The sequence below is a fragment of the Ochotona curzoniae genome, unplaced genomic scaffold, assembly GCF_017591425.1.
Source record: "Ochotona curzoniae isolate NIBS_2020 unplaced genomic scaffold, NIBS_Ocur_1.0 scaffold_2476, whole genome shotgun sequence".
Lineage (NCBI taxonomy): Eukaryota > Metazoa > Chordata > Mammalia > Lagomorpha > Ochotonidae > Ochotona > Ochotona curzoniae.
In genome coordinates, this window is record NW_024467095.1 from 21,674,079 (window position 1) to 21,699,362 (window position 25,284).

The 25,284-nt window shown below is 42.8% G+C and overlaps 1 protein-coding gene across 1 annotated transcript in view; it reads right to left on the reverse strand.

Moving 5' to 3' along the window:
• The window catches only part of CNTNAP2 (contactin associated protein 2), a 1,623,532-nt gene that overhangs the window by 294,243 nt on the left and 1,304,005 nt on the right, over nucleotides 1-25,284 (reverse strand). Inside the window, exon 15 of the mRNA XM_041002153.1 lies at nucleotides 20,652-20,779. Coding sequence (XP_040858087.1) covers nucleotides 20,652-20,779 — 128 coding nt within the window. The remainder of the gene's footprint in view (nucleotides 1-20,651; nucleotides 20,780-25,284) is intronic.

The window sequence follows — 25,284 nt, forward strand, 5'->3', positions numbered from 1 at the left end:
GCTTACGAGAGTTTGAAAGTCACAGTGACAGCAGGGCTGCCTTCTCCCAGGCACAACTTCTAGAAGCCACCTTCACCCCACGCTCACAGCCGCCTGGGTTTTTCTTCAAAGCTGGAAAGAGTGGAGTTGAGTCCTCTCATTACATCCCCTTCAGCTACCTCCTCTATTTTGCCTCTCCATGTTCAAAGCCTGTGTGCTTTGATTGGACAGCTAATCCAGGATAACCTCCCTATTGAAAAATCCTTAATTGAACCCCATGTTAAATTTCTTTTGCCATGTATTCTCACAGCATTGCAGGCTTGCAAGATTAGGATGCGGACATTGGCACTATTCTGCTTCTGCTATCTTTGCAGGCCAGTGACTGCACAGGAACTCAGGATCCCAATGTAAGATTTAGACACTTCATTGTATTGTGCGGTTAATGAGGTGCAATGCAAGTGAACTCCATTGTTCAATGTCAAGACTTTTTTGTTTTTTTTTTTTTTTATCAGTTATACCAAGGAAGCTAGGATCTTACCCTAAAACAAAGCATGGAGCAGTGCAATACCATGATCACATTCCTACCAGCAATACAATCCCCCTTGGAGCACAGACTCAATCACGCCTCATGGTCACTTCTTACCGTGACTTCATCTATGCTGAGGATGAATGAAGTGTGCGCGTTGCCAAAGCTAGCCTCAAACCTACATTCCCGGAGATTCGGTAAGAAGTTTCATTTTCCCATTTCAATATTCTTCTCAGGCAGAAGTGCACATAAATCTATCGTTTCAGGGCCCTGGATGCAGTCTAGCTTATAATGAGACAGATTGTTTCTACATTGTCAGTGTAAAAGACTGCTTACAGAGGAGAATATCATACTTCCTACAGGAGCAGTGCAATTTATTTATCTGAACTTTAAAAAAAATATGCTATTTCGATTGTGGTAGACTATTGAGGCAATTTAAGCAATCCCCTAAGCCCAATGAAAAAGCCCTATATTTTCTGAATTTACTCTCTTTTGTTGATAGCATTTGGATGTCTTTTGAAATGTGTTTACTTGGTAAAAGACAAGGCGCAATTCTCCATCAATAAGCTTGCAAGGAGTAGAGATTAAATAATGAAATGTGTCGAGTGCGTGTACTGCATGTTGTTGGTACCATGTTGCAAGAGCAATGCAACTGTTTGTCTCTGAGGCTCGTACATTTATTTTTTCCTATAAAACTGCTCTTGGAAGTGACTGCTGCCTTCTATTTATTTAAGGCAAATCAGATGTAAGGACGACGCTTCATAAATGCATGAGCCAGAGATGTGATTGCTCAAGGAATGTGTGCTGGAAGATTCCACATATTTCCTTGAGGCTGAAGGTCTTGTGTTCAATACAACTTAACCCTGACTGAAATGTACAAATGACTGGGAACATCTTACTACAAAATTGAGTGACATGATTTGAATGTCCCACTTTTATGAAAGAAATAGAGTATAATTGAAAGATTATTTCCATCAATTCTTTTTCCTTTGCCCATACTTCAAAACCAACAAACCAAAGGAAAAAAAAAAAATCTTTGTCATGAACCTCTTGGTATTTAATTCATGAAGTCTAACTCTTGACCTCTTGTTTTCTGGGATGTAAAATTATCATTAAGCTTATTTGCAATAAGAATCTTGTAGAAATTCTTACACCTTCCATGTTTCTATTAGGGGACAAAACAAGCCTGCTGTCAAGAGTTTGATGGCACACTTGTCTTCACGCCTGGGACCATCCCTGTGTTTCTGACAAGCCTTTGAGCTCAGAGAGCAGGATTTATTCACAATAAATCAGTCCAGGTTTGTTAGAGAAGGGCTCTTCTTTTTCTGTTCTATATTATGTTCATTTTTTTCCCCCCAAGACCAGACGTATCTGCAGGATTTTGAAAAGGTGAGACAAACCTCAAGCCATTGCTGTGCGGAAGGGGTCACTGTCTCGCGAGAAGTTATTGAAAGCAATGGTTTCTCTGGAACTATGAATCTCAGAAAAAGAAAAGCTATAGGATTACAGTTAAGTGCATAGGCGCAAGTGAAACCATTTTAGCAAACACTGGCAATGGGATCAAAGCAAAGGTCTCTTCAGTAACGAAGCAATAATACTTCTAAATCGTGCTGGGCTATTGAAGCCACAGAATGCTCCACTCGTGGAAACAGAGACCATCAGAAGCTATCGGCGCTTTCAGATCAATGTATGATTAAGTCCTCCATGGATCATATATTCCTGAAATAAGATTAAGCTTTTTTTGTGGGAAGATATTGGTAAGATGCTGTTTCACCTCTAGCCCCAATTTTCTAGTTTATGGCAGCTACACATTCCTCTTGGTGCCATTTAGCTATTCAGACGCCCTTCAGCCTCTCGCCTTTCCTGGGCTGTCTGGAGGGTCAGCGAGCAGGCTGCACAGCAGGGGTGTGCGAACAGAGAACAGCACTTACTGCACTGCATGGGATGCTGCAGATACAAGGCAGGAGGGAACCTGCAAAGTGTCCACAACAGCTTTTATTCCCTGTTGCTATGGTCCGAATGTATGTGAGACCTCAAAATTCAAACATGGGACCCTAATCCCCATTGTGACAGCGGTCAAAGATAGGGTCAGTAGAAGGGGACTTGGCTGTGAGGGTGGGGCTCTCATGGATGGGATTAGCGACCTAGTAAAAAGAGTTGAGGCACAGGCATTGCGGCACAGCTGCTTAAGCCTCTGAGTCTGAGGCCCGCATCCCATACTGGAGGGCCAGTTTGGGTCCTGGCTTCTCTACTTCTAATCTAGCTTCCTGCTAATGTGTCCTTGCAGGTAGCAGACACTAACTCAAGTGCTTGGGTCCTTGCCCAAGAGAGCTGGATGGATTTTTAGGCTCCTGGCTTCAGCCTGGGATAGCATGTTTGTGGTATGCATTTGGCAGATAAGTGATGGAAAATGCTTCTTTCTTTCTATTACTTTGCATTCCAATAGATGGAAATAAATAAAAGACACATTTGATCTGGAAATGGAACTCCAGGGGACCCTGTCTGCCTTTGAGGATACAGTAGAAGGATTCTGCCATCTGGAAAAAAAGCCCTCACCAGAACCCAGTGATGCTGGCAGCCCGTCTTTGCACCTGCAGCCTCCTTAACTTCTGTGGCTTCTCAGTCACTCAGTCTACAGTACTCTGTTATGGATATCCATGATTACAAAGACAGCAAGTTACCAGGAAAACCTGCAAGGTTCCACATGGAACTAAAATATCAGGAATAGCTGAACTCAGTTCATTTAGGAACATTCTCCCTTAGGATGAAAAAGTATAATTCAGCTTTGTTAAATATAGCAGACTTAGGCTTACAATGCATATACAATGCATATACAATGCATGTATGTTAGTTAACAAAGAGGAGATGCATGTTCAATCAAGGATTCATCCTTGGGACAAGCTGACATATCCTCAATACGGTGTGCTCTCTTCCTGTCTCAAATGCTGAGAAAAACTTGACTTTCTTTTCAACCTCTAACTGAACTGTAATACTGAGGTGAAGAGGTCAGAAGCTGAAACGTTTATTTGATGAAGGATGAGGCATAGCAATTAGACAGGAAAGAGCAGGAGCTAAGAAGGAAGCTGTATTTGCTTCTGATGTTTTATATAGATCGCCCACTGGTCATGTATTGTCTTACAAGAGCTTACTAGCAGACAGGAGGAACAGCAGGTGTTAGAACCTCAGGAGTCTACAACTAAGGGCAAACGAATGTGTCACATCCCTGGGAAAAGTGTTCACATACCTGGGAAACTTTGCGTTGATAGAATGAGCAGTGTATACTGTACATATCTGTTTTTTTTTCTTGCTCATGTTAAGACTTAAAAGGCTATTTTCATTGTATCCTAAGGAAAATTTCTGTGGTAATAATTTCAGTCTATAATCTATGCGCAGTGGTGAGTTGAGAAATATCTGTTAAAAATACAAGACACAATAACACACAGGATATTTGTCCTATGATTGGTATCATGCCTAACAAGCTTGGCATATTGACATATTTGATTCATTAAGATCTAGAACTTCCTTATGTTAAACCAAGAGTACATAAAACACCCAAGGATATCATATATACTTGCTAGAAGAAAAGTTCGCTTATAAACTATATGACATTTAACTTTCTTCTTATGTTTCTAATTCACTCTTGGCCATGATTTCAGAATTGGATGCTATGTCCGACTGGATGAACACTTCTGTTATCACGAGTCTTCTATTGACTCAACTAAGAAATCACCGAGCTTTGGAATACAGATTTTTGTTATCTTAAGTGAAGCAGTATGCAAATCATAATCCTGACTGAGGACAGTATTTGTGTTTGGTCCTAATATAGGCACTAGGGATGCAGAGATGGCCAAGTGGCCTTATTGAGAGCAGTGAATCCCGGGCTAAGAAGTGACTGCCATGCCATGGAGACACATCGATCCTAGTCCCAGATCAAGTCCCGCACTCCCTGGCAGGTGAGTGCGATGAGAGTCGATAACTAGATCTGCACTCTTCATACTCCCCTGGGATGGAGCCCACTGCTTCCTCAAGGAAGACACATGAAGGCACACACTTCCTGAAAGCTCTTCCCAAGAGAAGCTGAGTGCTCTCTCTCTCTCTCTCTCTCTCTCTCTCTTTCCTTTCCTGAAGGAATAGGTTCATGGACACCTCCAAACGTTTAATCCCAATATCCATGTCATCCCTATCCCCTAGGTTACATGCCTGCTTAGACACTTTTTTTTTTTAAATAGACTATACTAAAGTTTTGCATGCATGAATAATAATCATTCCTATGGCTGGCACTGGCAGCCTAGTGGCTAAAGTCCTCACCTTGCACACCTGGGATCCCATATGGGTGCCAGTTCATATCCTGGCTGTTCCCATCCAGCTCCCTGCTTGTGGCCTGGGAAAGCATTTGAGGATGGTCCAAAACCTTGGGACCCTGCACCTGCATGGGAAACCCAGAAGAAGTTCCAGGCTCCTGGCTTCAGATTGGCTCAGCTCTGGCTGTTGCAGCCATGTGGGGAATGAATCAGTGGACAGATCTTCCTCTCTGTTTTTTCTTCTCTCTGTATATCTGACTTTCTAATAAAATTAAATAAATCTTTAAAAAAATTAATCATTCCTAGTCTTTAATGTCAAATAACAGAGCCATAGTGACACCATCTGGGCTCCTTTCATGTGCAAAGTGTTGTAATGATCTCCATGGCAGAAGTGAATAAAATCCCTTCCAGCTCTAACAACATTAAATACCAGTGACGTCATACAAGGAAAAAACAGTGGTGGGCTTAGTGTGAGCATTTAAAGGGTCCTCCAATGCTATTCATTTTTACATGATTATTCCCTGGAAAAAAAAATGATGGCAATACTGTGTCATGTAGCTAAAACTTACTGGCTATTTCCAAAAAAAATTTTTAAGAGAAATGATTATCATGACAATTAGATGGCAACTTTTGGTCTGCAAAGCTGGCATTCTTAGCCAGGAGGATGCTGGTGGCCCTCAGAAAGTTTCAAATTTTTCTGAAAGTACATGTAAAAGTTTGCGTTTATAGGATCATGTGCATTTTTGTAGCAATAGAGACCAGAAAGAAAGTAAAGATCCAATGAAAACTTGTGATCTGAATATGTATTCAGCGTAACAAAGCTTCATAAAGTTCTTATCAAGCATTTTGCTGTCATTCAGCAAAAGTGTATGCTTATTGCTATTCCCCTCCCCCCCGTGAACCACAAGTGACAAGAGGAAGATGTGAGAAGCGAAGGGGAACACACAGTTAACCACCCAGTGACAAATACCTTGATGAAATTTTAGATGCTCTGCATTCCTCATAATAATTAAGCATACATACAGCTAACTATAGCACAGAAAGACAGCATTAAACTCTGGCGAGAGCGTGTGAATTTAATGGTCTTTTTTAGTAGTAAGATTATTCCGGGGGGAGTATACTCTATAGGCATAAAATGAATTCTGTGTAATACAAAATGTACAGACAGAAATGTCACCCATTTATAAAACCATGAAATGTAAGGTGAATATAAACTGATGAGTAATGAAGCTTATTTTTGCATACAAACCAGTGAGTGAGCCTTAATTTAAAGCTGAACCCCTAAAAAGTACCAACTTGATAATAGACTGGTGAACATCTGCAAAATATTTTTGTAACCCTTCTATGGCAGTTAGGAAGATACAAAAAGAAGATGAGTTGATTTTAATGCAAGTTTTTGAAATTCATGACTTTTTTCATAGTACACATTTCCATTTACTTAAGAATCCTTATAAATGCAAAGACATACAAACATGTCTGATAATCACAACCTAAATAGAAGACTTCATTAATACTTGCATTATAAAAAGATGTAGAAAACCCTCATTAATCCAGACATTCACTAACGCACAGCCTGCCCATAGTCCAGTGTATTCTCTAACTCTTATCTTCATATGTGAATCCCCTTGGGTAAAAAGAGTTGGCATTCTTTTGTGTTGTTTTTCCTTAACTTGCAAATATAATGATGCCAATGGTGATATTCACCATCACGTTCTCTCAAAACCCAGAGCTCACTCATGACGAAACACCAGATGATGAATTTTAGCCATAATAGATGGCAGTAATGTGATGGAGTTTCCAGATTGGTTTCCTTGGTATCTCTGCTAGAAGAATCAACTCTGCGAACCCTGTATAGATGCTGTTAGAACAACGTTATGAGCAAAGAGCTGAGCTGCGCTGAACATCAAGGCTCAAGAAACAGAACTCATGAGTGGCCAACAACAGTTCCTGCTCTCTGCTATACTTGCTAGATGCTTTCTTAGCCACTGTTGCAATTTGAATAGCATCATTCTCCCTTACTCCAAAGTTCATGTCTATGTAGAAATTCAGAGTGGTCTAATAAATAGGAATGCAAGTAGTTAAACATCAAGATGAGATCATGCTGAATTAGAAAGGCTCCCCCCCCACACACAATATAACAAGAAATTCATTACAAGATTGAAGAGGTCACATGGATACACAGGGAAGAATGTGTTGGGAAGATAAAGGCAGAAATTGGGAAGTATGCTGCCAGAAGCAAAGGATTGCTGGGAGCTCCTGGAACCTGGAGAAGGAGAAATTCTCCCCTAAAGCCTTCAGAGAAAATATGAACTTGCAGATGCTTCCTTGATTTGGGGATTCTGTTCTCCAGTGTGAAGTGAGTGAGATCTCTAGTACAACTCACTGGGTACACGTTCATGTGTCAAGGCAGCCCTAGGAAACTAATGCAGCCAATATCTTCCCATGTGTGCTCAATTCTTCAGCTCCCAAGGAAAGTCTGGAAACTGGAGTTTGTTAGAATGCTGCCAGTGGCTGAAGTCTTTCCTTTGTGACACAAAAGGGTTGGTTTTCCTGGTGTAGGACTGGTACAGACTTGTTGAACCAAACAGGTTGGGATCCTGGAACCAGTCTACCTGTGTTAAACTCTAGCTTTGTTATTCACTAGCTGACTTGGGGCAAATTACAAAACCCCTGTCTAAGGTTTTCTGTCTGTCTGATATCACTTTCTTCATCCAGTACTAGTGAGGATTTAAATGCATTAATATGTAAAGCACTTAACTTCACCTGACACCTAGTCAACACATAGCAGATGGGCTTATAATCACTCTCATAAAATTACTATCATATGATTGGTGTTCTCATCATTATTCCAGGGTTTTACCTCCAAGGTCTCCTCCCTAGGGGGACAGTGGGTCCATCACACAGAGAAGGCCCTGGAAGGTTCTCTCTTCTGCCAGGGTGTACTGTCCTACAGAGTGGTGAGTATTCTCACTGACACCATGTCAGATCACAGCACCTCTGCTGTTGTCCTTTCGGTAGTTCCTAGCTGTCCTTTAAATCAAGAACAGAGCTTGCTGTTCTCAGAGTTGGGAGGACCACCTGTGCATCTTTCCTCTAATCAGGAAGCTGTTGCTTAACTTCTTTTGCTGCTTTAAGTAAGTTTCACTAAACTGGTGAGTCAACACAACAGACATTTGCTCTTCCAGCATGCTGAACCTGAAAATCTCAACTTGGGTATTGGCAGGACAGATTTCTATCTGGGACTTCTGAAAAAGGGGTCTGTCCCCTGCTCTGTCCTAGCTTCTGCTGGTGGTGCAGAAGAACCCTTCCCTCCCCCTTGGCTCAAGGCAGTGCCAATCCCCATCTGTGTCAGCATATGACCTCCTTTCCATTCTATCTGTGTGTCTAGTTTCTCATCTTGCAAGGATGCCAGTCATAAGCATCAATGAGCACAACTGGGCTTGTGTGTATTCATAAAATTCCTACTGCCCAATAGGGTCATATTGCTAGTCACTGGGGGTAAGGACTTCCGCACGCCTTTCGGGGAGAGTATGATGCCATGCACAAGTGAATCGAAGCAGAAATGCTAGTAGTGTTGGCATGTGATCTTTTCTGAGTCCACACACAATGAAGCAAGGCTCTGCTACAGTTGGTGTGCCCCCACCACAACTCTTGCTACAACTGGATGCCTGTTGTGGTTTTGTTTTAGGCAGGTGGAAGTCTGGCTGTGGCATTGGGAAATGGGAACTTGGGAAGATTCCATGGACCGTGAGGGTGTGATCCGAATCCAAGGTGACTATGATTTTGTTATGAGGAAGTGAGACCCGAGTTCGATGGTCTGTACTGCCTTGGAAGATTCCAGAATCTTCACCAGAAGGAGACCCACGCCACAGGCAGACACCTGTTCTTGGACTTCCCAGGCTCCAGAACTCTGGGCCAAACAGATCTTTATTCTTTTCAAATTGCTAACTCTGTGGAATTCAGTTACATTAGAAAATAGGTTGTTTAAAATCAGTAACTGTAAAAAGTATTGAAAAGTATTACGGGAATCTGATAATAAGTTTTAAATGTGTATTTACATTATACCAATGTTGAATGTGTAGTAGCAATTTTAATTCTAGTTAGCAAGGCTCCTATTACTTCTTTAAATAAAGCTTTTATTTATTTCTTTGTTTTAAAGGGAGACTGTCCACTGATGTATGCCCCAAAAGCTCACAGCCACTATGGCCAGGCCAGGGTCAAGCCAGACTCCAGAACCTCCATCTGCGCCATCATCTGGGTCGCCCCGGGTACATCAGCGGGAAGCTGAACTGAAAGCCAAGGCAAGATACAAGTCCAGCTACTCCGAATGAATTGCAGGCATTCCACGCTGTGACTTAATGTCTGTACCACAAACTCCCTTCCCAATTTGATCGATTTTGCTTTATTTTTGAAAACACATTTTTGGAAAAGGATAAGCTAACTGCATGAACCCAAATCTCTGTACATAGAGCCAGAGATGATGATCTTAATACCATAATTAAACTATGTCTTCAAAGATTACCCAGTCTCCTTTTTCTGTTATTTTATGATTCTATTTCTATTCTTGTGGAACCTGTACTATCTACAGAATATTTTCAGCTCTGCTCTCAGCCTGTGTGGTCTCTTCTATTTCCAACCCATGCCTCGTTTTTCTCACTGAAGCCCGGATCCCGTTGCTTTCCATGTATTGTGCACAGAATTGCAGCAGGAACCTTTTACTTCTATTTGCTTTGGCTACTCCTTGCCTGGTACTCTCCAGCTGCATCCTACCCACTCTGCAGATCCCCACAGGGAATGTCCTTCAATTCTCTCTCCTTTCCTCTCCAGAGCCTGCTGGAGATGATGAAAGTACTTTCTGTGTTTGCCTTCATGTGGTTCTTCCAAGAGATGTTTGTTATCACCTCTCACTAGATTATAAATTCATCAGTTGGAAAAAAAATCATGGGTAATGCTTCCCTATCTGCAACCCGCAAAGACCTTATGTTTGTGGTCTGTGCATGCTGCTATAGCACAGTACTGTGACAGGGTGGTTAGTAAAGAATAGAATTTCTCAGCCCTGCAGATGAGTAGTCCAACATGAAGAGAGATTTGGAGTCTGGAAGAAGCTGCTTCCTGACTCGGAGAGGCTGCCTCACATGGGAGAAGGCAGGAACACGCCATGGAGTCTCTGATTCATATGACACGAGACCCATTCAGGAGTGCTCCATGATGGGTCACCTTCCAAGACCCTGAGTTCTCACCTTGGGCATTGGGTTTTGGTGTATGACTTTGGGAGGATGCTAACCACAGCCACATAATATGTGCTCTTCATGGATAATCGACTGATCCTTCTGCTGATTTCAGATTGTAATTCACTATTTCCGAATGAGCTTCATTTGACAGAAATAATAATGGTTGCCTTTAGCAGTTTGTATTTCAAAGTGATTCATTTTGTTTTATAAAACTGAGGGTTTAAAAAAGTTTTACCTTTCCTGCATAATAGTCATAGTCACCATTATTGAGAACCGGGTGCACCCGCCACTGCTTTAAGCTCTTTGCATACATTCATTCCATTTTATTCCCATAGCAACCTTTTGTACTAAGCATAATTATCTCTATTTTACAGATGAAGAATTTGAAGCTTAGTGAAGCTAAATAACTCCCAATGTCACACTGTTGATAAGTGGAGAGCTTGAATCTCGGTGTCTCTGCCCTTAACACATTGTGCTTAACCAAACTTGGGCTCCACTTCTGGAGAATATGAATCAAAACCTCTGAGCAAGGGGGCTGGAGAACTACACCCTGATGAGGTGGTTTTTTAACGGGGGCTTTTCCTATCAATTAGAGAGATTCAAATGAACTATTTCTCGTTTAATACACTGGATGAGTTTTAAATTAAGATTCATTTTAAAGAAAAAAAATAAAAATAGTAGATCATATTAATAACACTTTAGCACACTTCTTTATCCTTAGAAGATAAGATTCCAGTGACAGAACTGCCCACAAACTGTAAGAGGCTTATTTTTAAAGTTGTTTTTCAGTGAGTTTCCAAAAGTTTCCAAGTCTTGCACTTAGTTAAGATCGTGAAAAGAAGTTTTATGAAAAGCCAAGTAGGCATCATAAAGTAGGTGAACTGGAACATGGTTTTAATTATGCCAGAGTAAGGTGGTTTATAGCTCAGAGCTTAGCACCCTAACAATAGGTTTGAAGTACTGACTAATTGTAATTTTGTCAGTAATAACCTTGAGACATGGATAAACAAAAGCGTGGAATACTCCACTTGACTCTCTCAAGAGCCAAGGGGGTTAATCTAATTTAGATTAAACAATGAGTTCTATAAGTTTAATATTTCTTGCGCATCTTAATTTAGAACTTTCCCAGAACATATAAAAACTTAAAGTTTTTTTTTTTAATCCTTAATTTGAAGATAATCATCGGACTCAAGGGATTTTCAAGGTACAAAGGAGTGGAAGTTTTCATTTAGTTAAAAGAACAAATGTGCACAGCCTGGTGGAGGTTAAAAAGAGTTGTGCCCATCAATCAAATGAGAGCTGCTCTCTTGGATGCCTACAATGATTATTGTCTCTCTAAATTTTCTACAATTTATCATAAAGTGCCTTGTGTGCCTTCCTCCATTTTTATATGGAAATGCTTGTTTAAACCTTTTGTGTCTATTTAACCATTTCTATTCAATGAATGAACATATGTTGGATTGCCTCAATGTGGCTGTTGGTCTTGTGGTTGTCATTGGGACACAGATATCTGTCTGAGATTCCCAAAACTGTTGGGAATAAAACTGGTCATAAGGCAGGTAGAGAAATGGAAATGGATGGATACTAAAGAATTTGCGTGTGTTATTTCTGTCCCAGGTTCTTGGGACTAAACTCCACTTTCAGAGTTTTAATCCCAGAGCCAAGGTTTGAACCAATAAAGTCTACCTCATGAAATCTCCTTTAAAAAAACTGCTGTGCACCGATGTGACAGGAAAAGGTTATGGGATTGTCACAGCTGAGATGGTCACAGCTGAGATGCCCAGGGTTGGCCTTTGCAGCTCCGCATTTGTCTAGATTTGGCTCATGCTCTCCCTGGCAGAGCTCCAGTTGTAAGTAAAGTGCTTTTCCAACATTTTGTGAGTCACACTAGCATATTATTGACTCTGATGGCGAGTGGGAAGCCCTGGATCTGCAGTGGCTTGTAGCTGGAATTGGAAGTGAGAGCAACTTTGTTCCTTTGTAAACATTTTGTTTCAGTTAAGATCGGATTGCCACATGGACTTATTACTGGCTCATTTCTAGTGGGCCCTCTTTTTCACCAACGTGCTCAATAAAGACTCCTTTATACATTTTAGACTTGTTGGGCATCATCCCTCTTGCGCCCTGGCCAGTGCTCTTCCCTACACTGCTTTGTACTGCTACTCTGAGAGTCACTAGGCAGCAATCCTCAAGGCATGCCAAGTCCTGCTGAAGACTTCCTGAACCAGAATCTGTTGCCTGACAATATCCCAGGAGACGTGCTAGAAAATTCCAGTGTATAAAGCACTACCTCACACAGCCTCCAAACTTCACACTCAAACGCCCACTAGGAATTCCAAGTTCCAGCCTCATTCTCCTCGCTCTATTAGATTTTCCACCCTCATTAACATGTAACCTGCAGCAGGATGAGGCCCTGTCCCATTTTTTCTCAGCAAAGGCTCTAAGGCTGAATGCTTTTCTAAAAGGTGATGGTGGAATAGGTTTGGATCTGTTTCTCTTATTTTCTTCTTTTTCTTTTCAATGTCAAGTGCACTACACAGTGGGAATTCTTAGAACCAATAGAGTTAGTCTAGAGTCAGACCTTCAAGAGTCAGACAGATAGCTTGGAGAGTTCAGAAGAGTAACCCAACTATGAAGGTTCAATTTACAGAAAACATTCCTTCCCTTATCTGAGGATGCTGTCATTCCCGCCGAGTCCCAGGGTCAGGAAGACACAGGTGTCCAGGGAGAGAATAAGAAGAAGCAGGACTCGCCCAGCCAGACACATCTGCAAAATCAAGTCTTGCCCTCCAGCTTCCTTACATTGATTATCTCCTCTGCGGGACCGCGATGACTTCTCCAAGTACAAGTGGTATTTGAAGCAATGGATAAGAAATTGGTCATACACACACACACACAAATACCACATCAACTGTAAAATAGAAGCACCATTTTTTTTTTCTTTCAAATTGTAAACCGTTTTACTTCCCATCTCAACAGTGAATTTGCAGTTAGAGTTAAATGACCAAATAATCTTGATGGGCTGCTTCCTCCCTGGGGAGTGGTCCATTTTTCCTAATTGTCCAAACTCACTCAGGGAGCCGGGAAGACAAAATGGGACTTCCTTTCTATAGCTAAAGTTGCAGCTGTTGTAATTGCAGCTGACCCCAGATAATGCCTAGAGGGCTGGATCCTTTAATAGGAATCAAGCCAGGTTGTGATCCTGAAATTTCAGCACTTCACTTGTTCATTGAGGCATTCCTGCTCTTCTGTCTTTAAGAGCCTGTGGCAATAGTAAGGAGACAGGGTCATTAAGGAAAAATGGAGGTTAATGGTTTCTACACATCACTCCAAGGTTTTCTCCCCTGCCTTCTATTATCACCCCAAACCTGCTGGAACTACAAGTAAAAGAAAAACAAAGAAATAGAAGTCACCAGCTTTGCACCATGGACGCCTCATCCCTGTGGCTATGGGCTATCACAGTGACCCCTCGTCCCTGTGGCTATGGGCTATCACACTGACCCCCTCGTTCCTGTGGCTATGGGCTATCACACTGACCCCCTCATCCCTGTGGCTGTGGGCTATCACACTGACCCCTCGTCCCTGTGGCTGTGGGCTATCACAGTGACCCCCTCATCCCAGTAGCTATGATTTGTCACACTGACCCCTCGTCCCTGTGGCTATGGGCTATCACAGTGACCCCTCATCCCTGTGGCTATGGGCTATCACAGTGACCCCTCATCCCTGTGGCTATGGGCTGTCATTCAGAGCCTCCAGATGGATGATCTGGTGGGGTCTCTCTAGTACTGGGTTATCACACCACTCAGCTGCTGAGAGGCAGAGACCAAAGGTCATGGTTCCTGGTCAAAGCTTCCTTTGTAGGTCTCAATGTTCATGTTGGCCCAGGGGAAATTATTCAAGAAGAAGGATTTTGCCAAACTATCCCTTCATCTTCCATAAAGCAGCTGTGGGTTGCTGTGCTGGCCACTTAATCTCCCCAGACCCAGTTCCCACATCTGTAAAATGAGAAGTCTACATTTGGTGATCCCTGGGACTCTTCTACCCACAGGAAGTCATAAACTTTTTTCTTGCTTTGAGCTCTACTTGAGTATATGGCTACCTGTTGTGGTAAGAGATGGGGAAAGGAAAAAAAAAAAGGATGTGGAGCATATTTTGAGGACATAATCATTGAATGTGATCCGACCGCAGCCATCCCGAGGCTAGTGGTATGACTATTAGCTCTATTAGCATTTGGACCAGAGCTTGATGCTATAGAAGCACTACACGAGGCAGCTTCCTCACCTGTTCAGAGACCATCTGTTTTCTGAGTAGGGCTAAACCTGGGTGCAGAGGAACAAATGGAGAGCTAGGTATCAGAGGAACTTACAGAGCCAGGGGCAGAGGAAAAAAGTGGAGTGGAGGATCTCGGGGAAAGAGAATCTGGAAGGCACAGGGCAAGTGAGTCAGGTGCAGACTTGAGGCTGTGGGAAGGAACCTCGCAGCCTGCAGGTGCTGGGATGTCTCCCCTTGGATGGATGGGCTGGAAGGACCTGCCTGGCCTTGTGCGTACATCCATCATTCCCAAGGCCAAGGGAAGTGACCTGAAATCAGCCCGAGGCTCCTGTTTTGTTTCATTGCTTCCACCTTAGTGAGAGTGTAATTTTCATTCTTTGGGGTTTTTTTTTTTTTTTTTTTTTTTTTTTTTGCTTTCTATTGTTGATGCAGCCAGCCTCTTCTGCTCAACCCATTGGCACACATTTTCTGTTTTGCGGAACCAACTGTTGCTCGATTGTGGAATTGTAAAAACAGAGCCAATTAGGATCTTTTAACTGGATGGCTGTAATATGCTGACAGTAAAGTTTGAAGATACAGTTTAGCAGAAAAAGCACTGGACATGTGCCACTGCAAAGCCCAAAAAGGAAACTGCGTGTTTCCCAGCCTCCCTTGCGGTGAGAGGGTGGCCACGGGGCTGAGGCTTGGGCACAGCAATGCAAACCAACATGATGCAAGCCACACTTGAAGTCAGCCCTTAAAGACAATCCCCCAAGCCCTCCAGTTTTCTGTATTCTCACAGTGGCAGCCCTGGCGCCCTGTGGTCCAGAGAACAGGCCATGAGATGGGAGAAGGGTTACTCGCCCGCCATGGGACTTGGCTTCTGTGAAATACAAATCTTCCTAGCACTGCTCATCCTGAAAATCCAGCACTGATAAATCAGAGAGAGCAAACGCCTTCCTTATTTACCATGCTTCTCAAACAGCACCTTTGACCAATGAGCACTCTTGGGGTTCCTCATTTATGCGTTACACCAAGTTAGTCCAGTTTGACAGTTCGGTAGTACCTTCCCCGGCGACATGCAACTGCTTGGAGGGAACTGAGGCTGTCGTGCTGGGGGTCTAGTGATGTTTGGAGATGACATGGAACGTGCGGTGTTTGATGAGGACATGGCCTCCAAGGGGGTTTGGTGATTTGTGGAGGATGTTAGCAAGACCAGAGGCAAGGAGGGCTCCCCAGGGATGTAGGTAACTGAGAAGAAAGACTTCAAGGTTTTGAAATGAGGAAGTGTATCTTAGGTTAATTCATCCTCCTTTATAAACAGCTAAACGTGTCTTAGAAGAACAAAAGATTGTTATCCTTTCCCATTGTAATCCTAAACCAACCCTGAGTGAGTGTGTGGAGGAAGAAAAAGAGTGAAGATTCTGGAACCAAATGGCCCTTTCCAGTGGTTCCTCTGCAACTTCTAGGCAAAAGCACCTGGGAACCTCTTTGCATTTGCTCAGACATTCCCTGAAGTCAAGGACAGCCCTCGCATGAGGTGTTGAAAGAACCAAGACAGACAGACAGAAGATGAGGGATCTGACTTAGCACCTGCTCCCTGGGCCCCAGATCCCCTTCTGGAGAGGTCAAGTCCAAAGGAAATACAGCTCGAGGAGGCGCTGCGGTTCTATCCATCGTGAGAATGGAGCCCTCCCTCCAGGGCAGAAGCTCTTCCTCCCTCCTTCTCCTGTCTTCGGGAACTGCCTGGATGTTTCACACTCAGGGACTCCCAGCAGGACCAGGGGGCCTGTGGATGCCCGCAGGCTCATCTAACAGAGGCTTGAGCCGCTGGTAGGAATATGTGGTCGGTGGAGAAAGAAGAGCAAGTAGACCCAGGCACCGGCTTGCCTTTCTTGGCAGGCAAAGGCAGGCTATGGTCTTGGTGCTTGTGCCACAGACAGCATGGCCTTTCCACTTCCCTGGTCACACAGAGTCACTTTCCCAGAGAACCAAGGTTCATCTCCATTCGGATTAAAAACCATCACCTGCTTTGTTTCTTGAACACTCTCTGTTCTCGGTCCTCCTGAACCGCATGCGTCATCTGCTTGTCCTTTCCTTTTCACTGTCTCTGAGCCACCACTGTAGCTCTCAGAAATTGAATGTACACATTAGACTTCCACCGTAACGTCAGTGTTCTGCCTGGCAGCCCTGACAGTTAGAGTGGATTTCTGGCGCCTACTCAGAAAAAGTCTCGAGTAACACATTTTCCCTAATTGTTTCTACCTAGGTTTATTGAAAAACACTTGCTTTTGTAGCAAACTTGCCCCTAATTTGTTTAGAGTCCCTGTATCCCTAGAGGGAATATGGAAAGCCTTCATTGTGTATGGCTGAGAGTAAAGCAACTCTTCAGTAAATACTCCATCGCTACCAGTAATCATCATTGTTATAGCTAGGATGACTGTGACGTCTCCCTCCAAACACTGAAATCCAACTAATTCCATGAACGTTTAATAGCCACCTTCAAGAATGGTTACATGTTTAAATTTGGAGACAAAACCTATCGGGTTTTGATCCTTCAACAGCTCTTATGTTTCTTACTAGGGGACAGTATGTTGTTGTTGAAAAGGGAAATGTGTGATTTCTCTGCACTTTTTGTCTTACCAGACCATCCATCGCCAGTCACACTGCGGTTTCACTTAGGTCTGAGGTTCCCATTTAGACAGGTTTGATGAAAAAGAACAACCCAGACAAAAGCCTTGTAAGGACATGGCATTTCCCAGTGCTACATGGCAACGCAGCAGACCTGAGCGGAACCCACTGGTTTTCTTTATCGTTTTGATTATATGGGTCTAGGAGTTCAGATGAATTAAAGGAACAAATGAAGCTCAGCAGGCATGATGAGATCAGCCGCAACCTAAAAAATGGTCGGGCTGAGTCCACAGAACTAGTTCCATTCTCTGAGACCAAGGGCTTGAAGACCAGGCTCACTCAGGACACGGCTCCTGTGCTCAATTTTTTTTTTTTTTTGAAATGCTATCTTTGACTAGACTCCAGTAAATGATACAAAGTGAGCTAATTTCTGTAAATAGTGGGGTTTGCATGCTGCTTTTAAAATTGTATTCGTTGTTGCTGTGTTGGTCACAGATATGGGCGGAGCTAAATCCTTAAGGAACTTTTTTCAAGACATTTCACTTTAATTCATGATTGACTCAGCAACGAGAATGATTTGGGAAATAACTCCCAACCTTGAGGAGAGAAAGCTCTTTTTTCCTCTGTTCCATCTCTGCCTCCGATCCCCACCCCAGCCTAGAGCCTTCCAGAGACTGAAACGATACTTGGAAATTTGTTGTATAAATGTCATTTTCAAACAACGACTGTGTTCATGAAATGGAAAGGCTAATCTTTGCCTTGCTCCTTGCAGGGGACTGTGCCTAACTGGGATCTGCCGCTGCAGACCATGCACCATCACTGGCTCACATGAGAGCATTCTTAAGGGGCTAGGGTGACTTGCAACCGCATACTGCCTGGCAATTTAATACATGCTATGAATCCTCCTTTCCACTGCATGGGGACAAGAAGGATCATTTCTCACCAACGCAAAAGCATGATTGCAATTAAATACAAAGAGAGCGTATGTTTTCATGAGGTAGCTGGTGAAACAGGGGGATATTCTCTCTGGAAGCTGTAGTGTTGCGAGAGCACTTAGACCAGACAGTGCCAGTGGGCAAGGTTGCTGTTTGCTCTGATGGAGGGTCCCGCAAATGATTCTTAGAGCCACAGCCTTGGAATTGAAATACAAAGCACAGGTCACTACTTCGATTTTCTTTCTTTAAAACAATCTATCTGAAATATACCTTGCATCAACCTTTTCTTTTTAAATTTGAGATACAGATTTCCTCTTTAAAAAGAGATTTATTTAGTTGGAAGTCAAGCTTAGAGAAGGAGCAACAGAGAGAGAGAGAGAGATTCTCCATCTGAGGGCTCATTTGCCCAGTGGCTCTAATACCCAGGGCTGGACAAGTGAAGCCAGAAGCCAGGAGATTCATCTGGTCTCCCATTTCGTGCTGGTAACTGGGCCATTTTCCATTGCCTCGCGAGGCATGTTAGTAGGAAGCCTGGAGGAAGTTGTGGAACTGGGATTCCAAAGGCTGCTCATATGAGATGCTGGCTTTGCAGGGGTGCAGCTTTGCCCACCATGCTTCAATGTCAGCCCCCTTTCACTATTTTTTTTTTGATCAGTTGCATTTTATATCACAAAATATAATACTAAATTATAAGACACTTTGCATTTTCCAATTTTTATGTGCATTTCTCAATTGTGATTGGAGCTTCTTTTCCTTATTCTCCAAAGTACTTAGCAATGTTCTTGACAAATAATAGGTCCACGATACATTCTGAGAAATGATTTACTGATAAAGAAAAAAAACCAATATTAGCTATAGATTATTTACCCCAGCACATACTATTTAATCTTACTGTAATTTTCTCTTTAAAAGGATAATAAAATTTTGCAGAAGTGCAATTTTTATAAATGTTTAACTTAATCAATTACTTCATAAAGTCCTTTCTCCAATTCTAGCTTAACTTCTAAATTAGAATTGATAAGCTTTAAGCACTTTAACTTAAGCACTTATGACATCAACATTGATTTTCATTTGACAAGCCATGAAAGCCTGTCTAATTTAAGAATAGCATTATTGTTCCTCTCTCAGAATATTTGTTTAAAAATGCACATTTAGGAACTGGCGTTACAACATGGTAGGCTAAGTGTTTCTGCAAACTTGCATCCTATATGGGATGCCATTTTACGACCCAAATGCTTCACTTCCAATTCAGTCTGTGCTAGCAAGCTGGGAGAGCAGCAAAAGGTGGCCCAAGTAACTGGGGAGATCAGGATGAACTTCCTGGCTTTTGGCTTCAGCCTGGCCCAACCCCAGCACTTGTGATCATTTGGAAAGTGAATGAGTGGATAGATCTCTCCATCTTTGCAAATCTGTTTTTCAAACAAATAATCCTGAATATGTATATGTACTATTATTTTACGCCAATGTTTTTCTTAAGAGGTTGGAAATAAGTTGCTTACTCTATAGTTTTATGGAACTTGAAGTGCAGTAAATGTGTGAGAAAGATCTTTTCGATTCCATCTCAGTCTTACTTGCAGTACTTTCATTGTGTCAACGTCAGAAAAAAAATCAGTACACACTGCAGCTCTGTTCTGTATTGGGAACATTGCATTACTTAATTAGACAGCCTCGATTTACTGAGTAGCAAACTGTTACTCATGCATCGTTACGTTCCTTAGGACACCTCTTTGAGTTGATGCAATAATTTATTATTAAGCAGGTCTAGTTCTCCATTGATTTACAGAAGTGATAGTAATATCCCATCTCACAAAATGCTTTGCTTGGAGGAATCCGAATCCTGGCACTAAAGTCTTTATAGCCTCCCCAGCAGAAGTTAGGACGCAGGTGGTATTCTCATTACCACAGCTGAGAAAATGGAGAAGTTTGCCCGAGGTCTGCCAGCAAGCCAGCCACTGAAGGAGCAGAATCTGAGTCTCCTGATGCCTAGCACACAATCTCCAAAGCCTAGAACTCCCAGGAGAATCGCTCAAATCACGGGTGCAGAAAAGAGGAAGGAAAATGGTGCCTGAGATGCTCATTGCAGAGTTCCCATGGCAACCTGCCACTGGTTTCCCTCTGACTGCACATAAAGCACAATGAAGGGTATCAAACACCATAAAAACCTAATGGTGCCCTTAATTAGGTGGGCCCAGAACGCTAACTCCCTTACCTCCCACTGTCCAAGTGAGCAGCCCCGGCTTTCTCTCTGTGGTGCCCAGTTGTGAAAGCAAGACTGTCTTTGACTTACTAAGGACCATCAAGCTCCGCTGATGATGAAGTTTGATAGCAATAATGTCAAACTTTATATGACCATAATCCAAGTTTACAATGATACATTCAGCCATAATGCATCTATTTATATCACCATAAACCTAGTTTTATGGTGATATAAATAGTCATGTTAATGGCATTAACAGCAGCGCTCCGTGGATTCACAGCTGTTGACTGTCGCTTTATGCTATTAGCAGTGCTATTTATATTACCGTAAACTGAGGTAGTCACACTTGTTACATATGGATATGGGAGAAAGATGGATATCTCACATCTCTTTCCTGAATCTAGCTCCAGTACTGCAGATGACAGCTGCTGCCCCTCTGCACACGGAGATCTATCTAGCACTCCGTTCGGCTCTGCTTGTGTTGCATGATATTTCAGCAGGAACTAGAATGCATCTGTTTTGGGGCATCCTCTGAAGAACCTGGAAACGCTACTTGAATGTGATGAAGAAAGCGCAGCCCCAGCAGCTGGGCAAACTTACTGTCTCCTTGGCAGCGAAGGGGACCCACGCTCAGTTTGGCTTCAGAGCCTTGCCGATCGGTGTCTCCAACCACCACCTGGCTCACGGGCAGATGATCTTTGTAGGATAAGAAGCCAGCATCCTTCCTCCTGGATCACAGAGAAACACAGAAAAGAATGAGGTGGCTGAGTCAGAAGCATGTCTTTTCTGATCATTGTTCATGTTGTTTAATAATTGATGGCGCTTCCGTAATTGCTTAGAAATTCACTAAATGAAACCAGAATCGTCCTCTTGCTGCCACACAGCACAGCACTCAGGGACAGATCTGGCATCTTTCTCTCCTGGAAAGCAGAACTGACACCATGACTTCCAGAAATCACAGCCCACGGATGCATCCCATTCTAGGTCAGTCATAAAGGCGAGTGCACACCTATCACTGAGTTTGCTCGCTGAGCTTGCTGTTGTCATAGAATCAGGAGCTCCACAAACTCTACCTCAAAAACACATGAATCAAAACTCTGCCAGCATCCCCCTTGTCTCCTTGATTGCTTTGAAGCACTTTCTTTGGATCCTTTCTTACTCGATGTGCACAGACAAGACGAACAACACCTTTGTTGCCTCATAGCATGACAAGTGAAATAGTTTGTAAAGCTTCCAACACAAAGCTTAACAAGTGTCTCTTTCCATCTGTAAAGAGAGGTGGTGCTGAAATTCAAGTCCAGATCTCTGATAATTTCAGGTTTGTTTTCCTGTTTGAACTTATCCAGTTTTGGAGCCTTCCCAACTCTATTCAGTGCCTGCCCTAAATGAAGGAATTGGACAAGGCTAATGGCCAAGGTCTGCTTCTAGGATGACATGCAGAAGCCCAGCTATGCTCCTGGGAATGCTGGAAAGGACGTTGTATGCTGTGAGGCATCCCTGTCCCCTGCCTCTTCATTCTGGCTGGTGCAGGTGAGGGATCCCCTCATTTGGTGCAAAATGGATGGGAGGTACAAACCAGTCGGAAGTCACTGTAGAAATTTATATTTTTAGATAATTTTTTATGCTTTTGAGTCTCAAAAATTAAAAATGTGCAACTGTATATAGAACCAATCCCAGAAATGTAATGACAAAAAAAAAATCAATAATCAGGTTAGAGATTGGTTGCTGGGTACTTCTGGCAAATAGTGACGGGACCCGGGTGCAGGTGGCCTGGAAGCCGCCCTGCAGGCATCGTGCCAATGACCTGGTGCTGTGTGCTCTCCTGGGTCTGTACCCAAGGAAACCTCCCAGGAGGCACAGGTCTCCAACAAATGAGTCTTTTTTTTTAATTGGAAAGTCAGATATCCAGAAAGGAGGAATGCCAGAGAGAAAGATCTTCCATCTGTTGATTCACTTCCCAAGTGACCACAATGGCCGGAGATGCGCTGATCCATCTGAAGCCAGGATCCCAGAGTCTCTTCTGGGTCTCCCACATGGGTGCAGGATCCTAAAGCCTTGGGCCGTCCTCGACTGCTTTGCTAGGCTACAGGCAGGGAACTGGATGGGAAGCGGGGCTGCTGGGATTAGAACCAGTGCCCATATGGGATCCTGGAGTGTGCAAGGTGAGGGCTTTGGCCACTAGGCTACTATGCTGGGCCCAAGAAATGAGTTTTATGTTGCTTTAGTTCTATCATTGTTTTCAAGGTTACAAGACAAAGTTGCTTTAAAATTTTACCTTTTCAAGTCAGAACTAAGGTCATATGGAAGCACACTGTGATTGTTGCTGACATTGTATCTTAAATATCTCAGTGAAAATTTTGCAAAGCTCCTTTCTTTTATTGGAAACTATGACTCTGGATGGGCATTACACCCAGTGGTGATGATGTTGGCTAAGTTACCTGCATCCCATCCTGGACTGAGTGCGATACCTGGGTGGGGGGCTCCTGATTCCAGTTTCCTGCTAATGTATGCACCCTAGGAGGCAGCAGGTGGCTCAAATAATTCTGTTCTTGCCACACGTGAGGGAGACCTGGAGCAAACTTCATGTTTGCCAGCTTCTGCCTGGACGAGCTCTGGATATTTCAGCAGTCAGGGGAGTGAAACTGCAGAGGGACACTCGCAGTCTGTTTAACTGTCTTCTTCTGAAATAATACACAAGGATGCTTGAAAAGTTAGATGAGTTAAACTTAGGTCAAAGAGGAAACCAAAATCTGATGCCAAACCTGATGTCAAGTGTTTCTTCAGGGAACCATAAATGAAAACACCTTTGGCAGAGCTCGCTGTTTGACTTTAGTGGATATTTAGAAGCAGTTTTTCCAAGCGCTTGTACCAAATGACATCTCTATGCTTAGAATGTGTGAATTCCAGTTGCCCAGGAGTCTTGCCAATATTTGCTACTGTTGTTCCATTTATGATGAGTGACAAAGCTAAGAGCTTTATAATGAAACCTGAACTACAGTGAGGACATTTTAGAAACAAATGTTTGTAAATATTTCAATAATGAGGCAATTGTACTGTCCAAACAGATACAAGATTACCTCATTAGAATTCACATATCTACATTCTGTCACAATTTGGAAATATTGTTTTAGACATTCAGAGCAATCTTATAAATGCAGATTTTCTGTACTCATATTTATGTTAAAATTAAATATTGTCCAATGATTTTGCAGGAAAAATTCATATTTCATGAAGATAGCTATGTTATTGGTGCATGAAGCTGAAAAATTAACACCATGATTCATTAGGTGTTTTTAATTGTAGTCTTCTTCCCTCTTTAACCGATGGAGAGCAGGAGAATCAGAGAATTGATTCTGACCAGGATGCTGGTTCAAATCTAGACTATCTGATTCCTAAACTAGAATATCTACTAAAACAAAACAGAGAATGGCTAGAGAATCACAATGTCAATTAAAGATTTTTCTTTCAATTCTCATTTATAGTTGAGAGAAAAAAAAAAACCAAAATACAAAAACCCCAAACATTCTAGACATACTTAACCCATTTAATGTTGAAGTCATATATAAGTCACAAGTCCAAAGATATCTCTAAATGATTTGCTTACATATGCCATCAACATAGTAGGCTAGGCAACAGTGCTTTAGACATATGCCCAAATCAACCACAATTTCTAAGCGATATATTGAAGTTTATGAAAGGATGCAGCCCAGCTAATAGTTATAACAATAAGATATTCCCTACCAAATGAAAAACAGCACTTTCTGGCAGCATATCACCCAGGGAACATTTGTACTTGCTGGACTTGTAGGGGGACCTGGGAGATGGCGCTATGGTGGGTGTGTGGGGACCTGGGGGCTCATGTCCAGGCAGGTAAATGAGTCTGGAGTATTTCCCCATGTGCTTGGTCCCGGGCAGGGTTGATGGAGAGGAGGGGAGAACCCTAGGTTAGCATGCTGGGTGATGTGCTGGTGGACTGGGTTTGGGGAATTTTCAATGGGCCCAGAACTAAGGCATGCAGAGGGGTAAGCTTCCAGGCCAACTAACATGCCTGGAGCTTGTGACTCCAGTGGGTGGGCAGAGCTCCAGGCCAGAAGTCCTTCACTGGAAAAGTGGGCTGCAGAAGGCTGGGCTGGGGACCCCATGGGCTCCTGGGTTCAGGGAAGAGGGTGAGGAGATGTGTGGGATGGAGGACTGTTGAAGGGAGTATGTTGTGAGGAATGACTTCTGAGGGATTTCCATCAACAGGACCGCTGTACCTGAAGGTAAGCAGGAGTGTGGGGCATAGAGATGGGTAGTGGTGGCTGAGATTGAGTAGTTTGGAGGGGGTCCTCAACTTAGAGCTTTGCTTAACCCATCATCGTTGTTCCAAAAACAAAATTAGATTTTATAGATTTTGCGTCTCCAGCCGGCGCTGCCAGTGCTTCTCTTCTGTACTGTCTTATTGAGGAATTCTATGATGCCTGTCATTCTCTTGCTTCCTTTCTCTGTCCTTTGGGAAAGCAAATCAGCCACAAGGAAGCCCTCCCCTTTAGCTCAGGGAAAAAGAAGAAAGCAATCCCAAAGAACAACAAATCCCTGAAGTAGCTGTAATTGTGAGCCTGGTTATGTACCAGGTGGTATGGAAATGATCGTACCATGCATCATCGTTTAGTTTCAGCAGAGTAGAAAGAGTTCCTTCACCAAGTTTTAGAAGTCCTTGCTGACCTTTTAGCAAATAATTGTAGGCCAAGCACCTGTCTGCATTTCCATCCAACATCACCTAAGCTAGACATTTCTGGGAAGAGTTCAGAAAGCCTAAGTTTTAGCTGCAGAACAGGCTTCACAGAGAGATGCAGAAACGAGACAAATCTGAATGCTATGACTCACTTGTACAGACAATGAAAATGACATTGAGATCCACTTCACACCTATCAGAATATCTGCAAAGATAAATGGCAAAAAGTATTTTTTTAAAAAAGATTTACTTATTTAATTTTCTGTCGGTTTAAATGATAGGATAACAGAGGACAGTGCTTGTTATAGTAGGATAAGCCTGTGGCACCAGCACCCCAGATGAGCACTGGTTCTAATCCCAGGTGCTCCACTTGTGATCCAGCACTCTGCTTTTGACGTGGAAAAGCAGGCGATAATCAACCCAGGTGGGAGACCTGGAAGAAACTCCCTCTGTTTCCAATAAAAATAACGATAGAGTAAAAGTGATACACATACACACACACACACATATACAGAGAGA